This window comes from Daphnia carinata, chromosome 5 (genome assembly GCF_022539665.2).
Source record: "Daphnia carinata strain CSIRO-1 chromosome 5, CSIRO_AGI_Dcar_HiC_V3, whole genome shotgun sequence".
NCBI classification, from domain to species: domain Eukaryota; kingdom Metazoa; phylum Arthropoda; class Branchiopoda; order Diplostraca; family Daphniidae; genus Daphnia; species Daphnia carinata.
The window spans coordinates 1,179,352-1,192,525 of NC_081335.1; the positions used below are offsets into that span (position 1 = coordinate 1,179,352).

At 39.5% G+C, this 13,174-nt stretch overlaps 1 protein-coding gene across 4 annotated transcripts; it reads right to left on the reverse strand.

Annotated features, from left to right (window-relative positions):
• Positions 1 to 347: 347 nt before the first annotated feature.
• Positions 348 to 12,694, reverse strand: LOC130696198 (acetylcholine receptor subunit alpha-like). 4 transcript variants are annotated; one of them, XM_059495209.1, is made up of 10 exons: positions 12,493 to 12,694; positions 10,498 to 10,542; positions 10,324 to 10,433; positions 6,153 to 6,333; positions 4,037 to 4,152; positions 3,046 to 3,214; positions 1,705 to 1,841; positions 1,356 to 1,634; positions 965 to 1,265; positions 348 to 558 (listed from the first exon to the last, which is right to left on the reverse strand). In XM_059495209.1, the coding sequence occupies exons 1-10, from the start codon at positions 12,496 to 12,498 to the stop codon at positions 355 to 357; spliced, it is 1,548 nt and encodes a 515-aa protein (XP_059351192.1). In that variant the 5' UTR covers positions 12,499 to 12,694; the 3' UTR covers positions 348 to 354. The 4 variants fall into 4 exon arrangements, with proteins under 4 accessions (XP_059351192.1, XP_057375260.1, XP_059351193.1 ...); XM_057519277.2 differs by lacking the exon at positions 6,153 to 6,333 and adding an exon at positions 8,376 to 8,556; XM_059495210.1 differs by lacking the exons at positions 6,153 to 6,333; positions 12,493 to 12,694 and adding exons at positions 8,376 to 8,556; positions 12,223 to 12,244.
• Between the last annotated feature and the right edge of the window lie 480 nt (positions 12,695 to 13,174).

Here is a 13,174-nt window from a genome sequence, read left to right on the forward strand (position 1 = left end):
GAGTCAGATGAATAAACGAGAAATAACATAAACAATTTACACATGTCAATCATTTTTTTTTCACCCTCATTTTCTTACTTGTCTCTTTCCTTTACATCTACTGCAATCTATCCATTTCACAGTTTTATATCTCCCACTTTAACGGATGAATTTCAAAAGAAAAATGGGCCTATCTATGTACACATTTCGCAATCCATTTGGCAACAGAATAAATGCTATATTTGTTGGGGAAAAAAATAAAGCCCAACGACAACTGAGCGACGCTTCCAATTTTTGTTCACACCCCCCGTCTGTTTTTTTGAACTACAAATCTATTACAGTACACCACTCATGTGTGTGTTTTCTTATTTATTTCTAGAAGGGGTTCTTATTCTGCTGATGTCGATTCCTGACCGTGCTGAAGATCTCTGACAGTTGTTTGTCGATGGGTTCGCGGTCGTCGTACAACGAAGGCGCCTGTAGAATGATGGCAGCCGTTCCGACAAGGACGGCCAGGGTAAATATCCAGAGGAAGAGACGGTCCAACACCATGGCCACGTATTTCCAATCCTCGCGGACCTTAAAGATCGCACATCGACGGTGTTATTTTCAAGCGGATAGACAAGAAGAAAAAAAAAAATCAATAAATAAACAGAGAAAAAGAGGGGAGGAAAAGAAAAAACGCAACAGCTGGATGACATCAGACATAAAGACGGTGCCATACGCACGCGAAGTGCAAGCCACACACACAAGCCGCAAACAAAAGCCCCCCTCTCCAACTGATAAACTCCAGCTGGGTTCGCCATGTTTTAAAGGGGGAAAAACAAACAAACAAGAATTCGTGCCAAAACCGAAGGAAAAATAAAAAAAAACAGCCAGCCGCCAAATTCAGTTAAATGGACCGCGAATTTCCGTTGAAAGGGCAATTAACAATAAAAAATGACTCTACATGCGGAAAAAGAAAAACAAAGACCCAAATACATACTCGGAGGGATTCTTCTTTGAGACGCGTATGTTCGGCGATGAAGCGGACGCAAAAACAGGAACGATGCAAATCGGTCGTACATTTGGCCGAATGCATGCCACCGGGACCGATGTAACGGATGTTATCGCCCGTGCCCGAGACGGGAATGCCGCCACTGGGCGCGCCTATCCTCGACGAGCCCATCACTGAAGAGGCTGCAGCTAATGTGGTGGTAGACATCGTATCATCGCGCACCATGACCGAATTGCGCCGCGACGGATAGCCGTGAACGCGGCAGAGATTATCGGCCGTTGCACCACGACTTTGGAAAAAAAAAAAAAAAAAAAAAAAAAAAGAAACAACAATTGATTGCGACACGACCCCCGTAGATTTGTCTGAATTTGAGAAGCACCTTGTGGCACCGAAACTGGGCAACGTGTTTCGATTATTAGCTCTGCGCAAATATTCGCCGCCATTGTCACCCATCGAGTCGCGCAATTCGGAACCGTTGCACGTCCGCACGACGACATGTCGGCCGAATTTCGAGTGCTCATCGATTCGACACTGAGGTCTTCTCATAGCCAACAGCCTGGGCAGAATGTGAATGAAGACGCGTCGGACCCAAGGTGCCATTCGATGCGTTTGCGGCGAACGAAAGTGAACGTTTAGCACCACGACCGTCACGCAAATACTGAACGAAAAATGAGTTGAATGAAAATGTCTTTGTTCTTGTGCGTGTGAAACGGACAGTTTAAGTTCACCTGATCGATACGAGGATCATGGCGAAAATCAAGTACTTGCCGAGGAGTGGCACCACTAGACTCGTCGGCGGGATGATCTCGACGACCAGCAGGAAAAAGACGTGAAGACTAATCAGGATCGAGATGGACAACGTGACCTACATAACAAAAAGACGAGGCGCAAAACGTGGTAGTATAAATAAACGAGAGAAAAAAGAAAGGTAAACGGCCATTGAAAGAAACACAAGACGATAAATGGATCTGCCTCTAAGGTCACACAAGTCTTGTCTATGTGTACACGTATGGCGTTTTACTTTCGCAGGGGGGTAAACGGCCAATAGACATCTATGTTTTTCTATCTCTTTTTATGTTTGGCTCCACTTGGTTCTATTTGTGCTGCCCAGCAGCAGGCCATCACACCCTGGAGAAGTCAGATGGAAATAAAAGAAAAATGCAAGACTGGGATGTAAAAGAGAAAAAAAAAGTGAGTTGGATGTCATCTTTTAAAAGGAAAAAAAAAGAACGGGCAGACGCAAAAAAAATAGGATCCTTACAGAAGGGACGGACCAACTCTCCTTTTTTTTCTGTTGATAGGTCCCTTTTGGGCCATCGTTTTTTTTTTCACATCCTCCTTCCCATCCATTGCCCGTTTTTCTTTTTTTTTTCCAGCCATTTCAACTTTTTCTTTTATTCCTTTACAAAATATACATTTTTGTGTGTTACTTTTTCCAAACATTTTCTTCCATTTTTTTTTTTTACCCGTCTGAATTTCAAATAGAGAAAATCTCTGAGTAAAACATTCACTTTAAATCTATTTTTTTTTCTTTTCCCTATTTGAAAATGCGCAACTCTTTGACTGCAATTCCTCTAGAATATCGATTATACGAATAGTGCACTTTGTCGACATCATTATTAGTCGATTGTTTAAGGATACGTTAAAAAAAAAAAAAAAAAAAAAAATGAGCAAAACGAGAGACGAAAGTCGGGACCAGACGGAAGTTCAATTTTCGTTCAAGCTTTTATGATGCAATATGGTACTGTATACTACAGTCTCACCTCTATTTTTGGTTCCGACTTTAAGAAAAAGTTTGAACGAATAATAAACGTCGACTATTTCCCATCTAAAAGTTGTTCATTTCTTTTCAAATTATGACCGTAAAGAGCGAATAAAAAGTTTGCTGTCATTTCCAAAACAGACCCGTTTCTCTCCCCCCCCCCCCAAAAAAAAAAAATATCAACAATCCTCTAATAATGATTATCGTCGTCATATGCAAAATAATACTGATAACGAAACAGGTGGGATTTTTGAAAAAAAAAAATAAATAATTATTCAAAACCAAAGAGAAGATCGGATGTCATTACCTTTTCGCCGGAATCGGATGGCAGATAGAACGTCAGAATGGTCAAGAAGGAGATGCCCATACAGGGGATGATGAGGTTGACGGTGTAAAAGAGCGTTTTGCGGCGCATCGTGATGTTGAACGTGATGTCCAAATAGGGCTCGACGCAGCACGTGTAGAATTTCTCGCTCCTTTTCGTGAGATAACGATGGTGAAAACCGATACGTTCACGTCATTCCCAAGGGGAAAAAAATGAAAGCCAATACATTTGAAAATGTTTGTACACGAGAAAACCAAACACAACGACAGGCACAGTATTAAAATGATTTCGACAAGCTAGACTAATAAAATCCCTGCGGGGGGAATCGGATCGGATCCAACGGCCTATTTCTTACGTAATCCTTTTGCTTTCTTTTTTGTGTCTACCATTTTTTTTGGCAATGTTCAACAAATCGGATCGATGAAATAAAAAAAATGAAATTTAAGATATGAATCACGAAGAAGGAAGTTAAAAATGCAAGCTGACGGCTTGTAGAACGAAAAATCAAATAAAAAAGATTTGACGGAAGTCGGTGTCGAACAAAACTTGAACTTCATCTAATATCGCGTCGAGACGTAACAATTTAAATCTTTAATAAAATCTTCAAAGAAAGAGTATCGCGCAATGTTGAAAGAAAAGACAGGAACGGAATCATTTCTTTTTGTGCGAATGTTTTCAAATTAGATGTAGTGTTTAAACCGGCTTTTTGTAATTGGGGAAAAGTCTATAACAAACTCTTAACTAGATTACACTTCGAATGCTTTCAAAGACTGGCGACACTCGTTTGTGTTCCGCAGTGAATTTTAAAATTGCATCTGAGTCAAAAGTCAGAACGACGTAACTCCCATTTTTCGTTTTTAAAAATTCCATCAAAAAATAAAATAGCATTGGAGGATCATTCGTGAAAAGGATCCGCAATGGACGAAACATGCGGTGAACCGGAAGAAAAACAAAGAGTGAAAAATATTTTTACCTAACAGCCGGCACTTCGAGAATATCCCACTCGACAGACATGTAGAACTCGCTGAGATCCATGCCGATATCGACGATGTTGGATCCTTCCACCTCGTCGATATGCCTGAGATCCACCTATTAACCATTTTTTTTGTGTGTGTTGCACAGCGTTGCCCATCGATCCGAATGGACGCCACAAGAGAAAGAAGAAAAAATTGGCGCCGTGTTATTATGGGGCTCTTCATTACAAAACAATTGGGACAAACAATAATAATAAAAAAAATAAATAAATAAAAAATGAGGGGGAGAAGGGGATCGAAACCAGAACGTTTTTGGATATAACGAAAAATATTGGGAAAGGTTTTTGTCATCTCTCTATTGGCGGTGTAGCGATAAATAAAAAAAAAAAGGGGGACAAACAAAAAAAAGAGCTTCAACAATGAAAACAACTACATGCATCGTAGCAATACATCGTGATGTAAATAATCAACTTAAAGCATTCAGGGGCGGCCGTTCAACAATCAACTTTCGCTTCGCAATCGTTCGAGCAATAATAACAGTCACATCGAAAAGACTCGACATTTTTGTTTTTTTTCTTTCAGCAAGACAAACACAGACAAAAGACGCGTTTCCTGTCTACCTATCTCTAGTCTATCTACTCTATCTAAAGTGTGTGCACAGTCTATATATTTTTTCTTATTAAATAGGGTCCGGGGGAGGGACAATGACGGACGACTGCACTATATTTTTGGGCAAGGAAAAAAAAAAAAAAACGATGTTGTAATCATAAAGTAAATAAGTAAGACAGAAAAAAGAAGGACAGCTGGAACACGTCACACAGCGACACCATTGCCAGTTAAAAAAAAAAAAAAAGAAGGACCCCAACTGGAAATAGAGAGAGAAAAGAGAAGTTGGGGACCGAATAAAAGAAAGAATAGCTAATCAAATGTTTAAAAAATGGATAGTGTGACAGATGAAAGAGAAGGATCCTTGATTAAGGATTTTTTTGTTTAAATTTAGAAAAAAACTTAAAAATTAGAAAAAAAAAACATTTCTTCTTTTTTTTTTTTGGTCGGAGATAAAAAGACAATAAGCTGCCAATCACACACGTTCGTTGCATCTTCGAGACAACAACCAATTCATGTATACAAAGTAACAGATTTAAATATGAAATGACGTCACATCAGCACCACAGAGACGGAGCGGACAGAGAAGATCAAGAAAGAGGAAAATAGCAAGAAAAAAAAAAAAGAAAGCCTGACGGACACCGGAGTTTCTTGTTTAAAGTTAAATTTTTAAAAAAAAATGGAGCTCACGAATAAAGAAGAAAAAACACATAAAGCACACAAGGGCAAAATGTGTGCCATCCAATGGGAGAATCAGGTGTGCCAATGATGAGGTTGAAAGGGCAGGAATTGGGTAGATAGGAAGTGGATGTTGAAGAAAAACAAAGCCACACGTACACCTCACAAAATTGATGTTTCCTTCCATATAAAAAAAAAAAAAAATCTAAAATTGATTTTCTTTTTTCAAATAAGAAAGTGCAAAAGAAATGCAAGACTTTCACGGATGGATTTGTTTTCCTTTTTGGTTACAGGAAGAGCTATTAGCTCCTTGCATTTCCGGCACTTTTCAGTGAACGGTTTGATTCCATTCAGAAAGAAAGAATAAAGAAGAAAAAAAAAATTATATTCAAGAGGAAAGAGCGACTTGAATAACAGACAGTTGACAAGAAGACGACAACTCATATCCCTAGTACCACATTTTTGTTGTTGTTGCTGGTATCGCACAAAAAATGAAAGATATAAAGCTCTTGGTTGCTGGAATTAAAAGTGGCATCCTTAATCCATCGGATAGGGTTGCCACTTGAAATAACTCGTCAGATTCCCAAACCAATAGAAAACAAAACAAAAAGCCCATCCAGCGACATGAATGACGTCATAGACAGAAGAAAGAAGAAAAAGGATATGAAGACAGGAGAAATGCAAGGAAGCAGACAGCTGAAATCATTTGAAGAAAAATAAGAAAGGCAACTTAAAAAAAAAAAATTAAATGTCCGTAAAACGAAAATTGAACAAATTCCTTAATAAAAAAAAAAAAAAAAAAAAAAAATTATAGGACGTGTGTATGCGGACCTGATAACCCGCATAAGTCCACGACCCAAGTTTGAGGAAACAGGTCTGTATGTCCAAGGGGAAATATTCAACGTCAATGTCACAGGCGGACTTGTAGGTGGCCGGTGGCTGCCACGCCACTAGGCCGTTGTGGTGCACAATGGCTTTCGTGTTCAATTTCAATTCGTAGTGACCGTCGGCGCTGTAAAAGCATAGAGCCAACACAAGCGGGCACAAAATGATGATAAACGTTTGCAAAATCAAATCAAAGAAACCTCCCTCAAACGGACAAAAACCAAAAAGAAACGCAAACATAAAGACAATATAACGCACACGTGTACATGATACACACCCAAAGAAAACGTTCATCAGAGAAAAGATAAAAATAAAGAAGACAGTATGATAGAAGAAGAAGAAGAAGATTGGTTTCATATCAGTTCAACACAAGTTCGCTTTCTTCTTATTGTTTTCGTTTCTTTGAAGACGAAAACGAAGAAAAATAGAAAAGAATGTCAATCCACCAGTCCGTTTTGGCTTCAGCAACCGTGTTTCTTAACGCGCCATCGATCGTCAATATCAGATAGAAAGAGACGATCTACTACGGTTTACTACTCCCTATTTATTCTACAATATCTTCCGTCGGTTGTACCCGTCGCGCGCGACGCACCGTACCGACTTTTTTGATTGGACATCGATCACTGTCGGTCGCCGGGTTCCCCTCTGTGACTTTGTCCGCATGGCTGGACTTCTCTTCTTCTTCTTCTTTAAAAAAAAAAGTTGCTTTCCTGTCTGCCATGTTCAACTACTATGGACGAACCGGAAAATAAGTTGATAAAGACAACTCCCCAGACAGGAGTGGACAGACGGAACAAAATAAAAATGAATGAAATTCGCCCTTTTTTCTTTTCAAAAAATAAAAGAGAAAGTCGTGCCAACATCTTTTGACGGTTGATGACATTCTAGGGAAAAAAGATGTTCCAGTCGGCACAAATAAAAATGGGGATACATGAAAAACTAAAGACGTTTTCTCTGCTATTTGTTGATTTTTAAAGAAGAGGAAAAAGAAAAATACAAATAAAAAAAAAAGTTTTCTTATTTCGGATCTGCACCATGGAACAGCACTCTGGATGGCGGAGATGTTGCCGGCTGCTGAATCGAAAGTCGTCCAATGTTAAGGATATTATTTCGAGCTACTAGTGCGGATCGTCCGCCTCCTTTCCCCCTCTCTCTCGCGTGAGGAAATCCTGCTTCCATCAAAAGCCATCATCCTTCACGAGTACGAAGAAGACGTCATCATAAGGGACACACATACACACGGATCGCATCAACCAATAGCTCGCCGACAGACGACGGCAAAAGGCACTTGGTCTCTTCCGTTTCTTCCCCCGTCCTTGTTTGGTTTCCCCACCCAGATCCACTCCCGCGATATTAATTCGAATCTTATTTCGAAGTTTCCTTGTTTTTTTTTTTTTAATGAATGGAAACGATAAAAAAAAACGACAATCCGAGAAAAAAAAAACAGCGAAAAATGAATCCGATATTTAAAGTAAAAATTGAAGAAATCATAGAAAGTCGAATTTTAAAAAGAAATGAGGAAAAAAGAGACAGTGACAGAGAAGAAGCTGGAAGAAGAAGTTCATTTCATTTGGTATCAGTCAGTATTTTTTCAATAATGTTTTCACTTCAATAAATTCAAAAAGGGACACAGAAAAAAATTGATAAATGAAGAAAAACAAAATGCCTGACAGCTATTACTGGTACGCGTCTCTTTTGATTTAAGAAAAAAAAATGGAGCGGATGCGTAATCATGCCCGAGAAAAAGGAAGAAAAAGAAGAAGATGTGCGCGGGTTTAAATGAATTTTAAAATAAAATTCCTCGATCTATCCGGTGCACCGAAATAAAAACGTGTCGAATAAAAAAAACGTGCTTTTTTTAGAGCATCGATGCAGCGCGATAAATAAGAAGAAAAAACAAAACAAATTCGGATGCCATAAAAACACGAAATGCAAACAGAACCAAAAGAAAATCGGACAAAAATACAAAAACTTGAGAGACGACGATTTTCGGATCCGTTTCTCATTTGTTTTTAAAGAAAAAAAAAAGGACTAGGCAATAGGAACAATAGTCCATATCTTTGGAAAAAAAAAATATTGCGAAAGAGAGAGAGAGAGAATGAAAAATGTTTGGATGGATCGAAGGGGAGAGAGGGGGAGTATCAAGAGTCAATTTGAATGAATTCGCACCTTGAATCCGTCATACGTCCAAGTACCGAATTTCATGACGCAGGTCTGTTCGTCAAATGGGAAATACTCTACATCGATTTCGCAACTGGATTTGTAGATGGCCGGAGGTTTCCACTCGACCAGCCCGTTGTGGTAGACGGTGGCTTTGGTCGACAGCGTCACCTCGAAGTTTCCATCCGCACTACACACACACACACATCATTTTTTTTTTTTTTTTTTTCGGGTCGCTATTTGCCAAGAAAGGGCGGGATTACAACAGACATAAACAAACATAAAACTCACAGAGATGTGAACGCAAAAACATTTTCGGTTCGTGGTTTCTATTTGCTCCGATGTCAAATAAACAATCGCCAGCTGGTGATATGTTACGACAATAATAACATCACAAGCACGTAAGAAATGTTAGAAAAACAAGTCTTTCGTATTTGTTTGTTTGTTTTGTTTTTTTTGCCTCAACACGCCCTGCAATAGATTTCTCCGCTACACTTGCTTCATTTTTCTATCGGTGTATTTCTATACACAATAATAGATTGTATCTCTCTCTCTATATTTATATTTTGTATACTATAACGGCGAGAGAATTCAAGTATAGCGCTGTGAAACAAATCATAGATTTTCTTTTCCTTTTTTTTTTGTGCGTGTGTGTGTTCCGGATTGCTTTCGATGCAGAAAGATCCTCCCCCGACTCTTTCTGGAAGATTGCCATTTCCGGGTTTTACGATACAGTTCGTATTACACTACACCCAACAACACACAAAGAAAAAGATTGCATTTTCGAATATAGCCTCTACCCCCTATGTGATGGCGATCCAATGACGTCACACCCCCCCCCCCCAAAAAAAAAACACTGCCCAACCAAAAACAAAAACATTCTTATGCAAGGGCCTTCCCCCCTCCCTCCCTCCAAAAAACTATTTGTATATCAATAACGGTGTAATTAGATTGAAATGGGTGGATCATCAAAGAAGACATCCTTCCTATCATTCCCCTCCCGGCTGGTGTTTACATATCATCCGCCAATGTTTTGGTCTCGTATAAAGCCACACCCAACATTGATGATATTTTCCCCTCCCGCCATCTCCGTCGCGTTTGTTATTACACCCTCAGACGATATTTTTTCAGTGACGTTTGCTTCCAGCTATGGGTTGTTGTTAAGAAAGAAAAAAGAAAAAGGAGGGGGGTGCTATAAAACTGTCAGTGATGTCCCACATCCCCCCCCCCCATTTCTTCCCCTAGCATTGTATAATAAAAGATAAGATGTAAGAGCACCCGGATTGTATTCCGGCCATGGTCACAATTGCCCACCCTAGAAAATGTTGGAACTAAAGTAGGAAAAAGAGAGACCAGCTTTGGAAGGATGAATCATGTGTTAACGCCGCATCTCTTATTACACGACTTTTCATTACAAAGATGGTGGGAACGCGATGAGTTGCCATGTCGGATGCAATTGCACAAAGTACGGAACTGCACAGACAACAGCGCGCCTCAAATGAATCCTCTTTACGCAATTCTTGGTTGGTTCTCACGACCATCGCATATTCATGAAAAGCTGCGCTCGATTTACACCGACACGCAAAAAAAAAAAAGGCCAACCGACGGGGGAGCTTTACCTCATTCATTTATTCATCGCTCTTTTGTTTAGCAACTCCCGCGCACAAAACAAACAGACGGAACAAATTGTGCGCGTGATTGCAGAAAGCGCCCGACTGGGAATTTGGGGGAAGCGCGTTTTACATTTGATCATTTCGTGCGTATTTCTCTCTTGCACCAACACACACACCAAAAAAACAAAAAAACAACGTTCCTTTGAGAGTCGTTCGTTTTCAGCTTACAATAAAAAAAAGACTTGCATATAAAAAAATGAACACGCCTGCGCTGTGATAATGGCATTTAACCTACACTCACACTGTTCGTACCATCCAACTAAGTAAAAACAAAAGTGACTTACTTGTTGTAGAGGCTAATATCCGGTCTCCAAATGTGATCGGATGGAACGTGAAGCATGTTCACCTCACCGTATTCAGATGGTTCCCATTGAAGTTTATAATCGTACCAATACTGCATGGAAAATAACCTTGCGGATGAAAGGATTCAACTGAACGAATAAACACAAATTGCATACCTGTTCCACCCAGACATTGGTCGTCATAATTTGGTTCTTCAAATTCTAAAAAAAAGAAGTAAAAATATGACAAATTTAATAAAGAATCAAACTGATAGACATATACATATTTAAAACTCATTGGGTGAGAGGACAGACGTCCAGCTGAGGGAGAAACACTTTGCGAGGATAGGGAATTGATATGGGTAGAGAGTTAAAGGTCAATATTATCAAAGGCCAGCTAAATTGGGGAGCAACTAAACCTGGTAGCATCGTCATCATTATATTAAGGATAATCAAGATTAGGAAGCTAAAGGAAAGATGCAAGAGGGCCCGGATAGAGACACACACCCAAGTTTTCGTTATCCTTAATTGGCTGACGAGATTCGACGGCTAGACGCCTCGACGCCCCTCTGAGCAACCCTCTTTTTTTCTTTATTCCTTCCTCCGATTAAATGAATACACTGGATGCGCATACATCATCGTTGATAAAGGCCTTCCATCTTAGGTATACCACGGTAACACAATTACGAAGCCTTTGTTTCTTTCCCACTGCATTTATTTTCGGTAAAATAAAGCGAGTCTGATAAAATCCGATAAAACTACCTTTATTTTTAATGAAAAAGGTCTTTGATATTTACGCCGAGGTTAACTTGGAAAAAAAAGTAAAAAAAAATAAGGAAATCATAGTTAATGTTGACATTTCCTAGTGGGCATGATTGATAGATGTGACGTCGTTGCCATCAGCCACTTTCACTCTATTCCTATGTCGTGTGTTTATATCCGTGCTCGACCAAATAAAGAGAGAAAAAAAAAAAGAGTGAGAGATGAGACTTGTTCTGGCTGGAATAGATAGAAGTGCGGAAAATATCCAGCGGCGCCAATGGAAATGGGATATGGACGGTGAGTGTACCAGAGCGGATTGGATGACGCATTTGCGATATCGGTTGCACCTACAGAGAGTTCAGCTTCTCATCCATCTCTTCTCGTGTCTCTGCTTATTTCTATCACTGTTCAAACAGTTGATCAATGGAAAAAAAAAAAACGGCCACGCAATCAAGCCGGATGTGCCCCGAATGGGGTCAAAGTACTCGTGACGGGCACGCCAAAGAACAACTAAAGGAATGAAAGAGGCAAACGAAATCAAGGCACACAAGAGGCATGGGAAAGAAAAATAAAACTTAGCCCACTGGAAATTTTTAAACAAATGAGAAGGATACATCCCTTTTGGGTTGAATCTTTCTTCCTTTGTTCTTTTCTGCAAGACGCAATGTCATCCGTCTCTTAAGACGACTGATTGGATCGTGCGTCCCGACTGGAAATCGCATTTTGCTTCGCTGCTCTCCGATCCCTTGCTCTGCCTATTACTCTGCAGTGATCCTATTTACAGCCTTCTACCTATAGGGCACGATGCTATAACTACTAATATTGCTATGGCTTGCTTCTGGCTTATTTGCCGGTTGGAAAATCCCATTGTCTCCATTTTCTACGGATAGCATAAAAAAAAAAGGAATAAAAATATTAGAGATCTCTTTCGAAAAGGTCCTACACGGTATGTGTACATATACAAATGCAAATTGTGTAATTGCATACACCCATTACTACAGTGTCTGTGGCCCAATCTAAAAAGAGGCCAAGTGAATCACTGTGAAGAGCTTCCATGTTTTCAACGGGGATTAAAGGACACTGCCAACTTGAAGACAAAAACCAAGATGTAAACTGAGGGTATAGAAACCAACACAACACCTGTCAGATGAAAGACAAGCATTAAAGAGAGATTGCAAAATGGATTGGATTCGTTCCTGTACAAATACTGCCATGCTTGCCCGTTGAGCACTGCAAGGATATCTGGGCCCCCAAAAATTGGGGTGGCAACAGCTAATCCTGTATGTGGTGTAGACGGCTTGATATTGAAAACCAACATCTGAATAACATCTACAAATGAGCCCTTTTGATTTTCTAGATGTGGGAACCTAATTTAGTTTCAAAGAAATGAGGGAAGAGAAATCATATTACCTCCATTGTTCAAGTTCACTCTGCCTTTATGAAACTAGCAATCAGGTACTAAAGTGTTTCTTGCACAGTAACGTTTGACCTACTGCACACTGAAGTTCAAACGTAAAAGTTCAAACGCACACTGTCGGGCGGTATGGCAATCCATTTCACTCGAGAAACTTAAACAACGATTGGCACATAATGTAGTCTCACAAACTTTGCCAGCAAAAATAAACTTTCTAAGAAACCTGACAATCATTCAAATATAATGTCGATAATGTTTCGAGCAAAAATGGCGGATGTGTTCACAAGTCAATACAGCAATATACTAGAGCAGATTTGTGTCACAAAACAAGCAAGACATTTCTCATAAGTCTCCATGATAATTGAACAACGTTGCAAAGTTGAATTTAAAAGTTACTAACAACTTCGTTATTTTTTCTTTTCTATTTCATAGCAGACTAACTATGTCAACTGCGAAAAAGCTTTAACGAAACTCGTGAAACGTCACGTTTCAAGGAAAGAAAAATCAAAACTAAAAAGAGAAATACTGAATGGGTTTAAGCACATTTATCCGAACTCTGTTTTTCTTTTTTCTTTTAATGATGAAAAATCATCCAACTGTACAGAGAAAATGTTCACAAAAAGTATAAATGTGAAATCCAGATATATAGCTCGCCACTCCATCTATGCATTCGTTGCT

Bases quoted from the DNA above. Each gene is read 5' to 3' on its own strand.
- LOC130696198 (XM_059495209.1), bottom strand. The intron at 4,153-6,152 runs GTCCGCATACAC...AATGGTTAATAG, and splicing joins GGACTTATGCGGGTTATCAG to GTGGATCTCAGGCATATCGA. The intron at 1,635-1,704 runs GTGAACTTAAAC...TTTTTCGTTCAG, and splicing joins ATGATCCTCGTATCGATCAG to TATTTGCGTGACGGTCGTGG.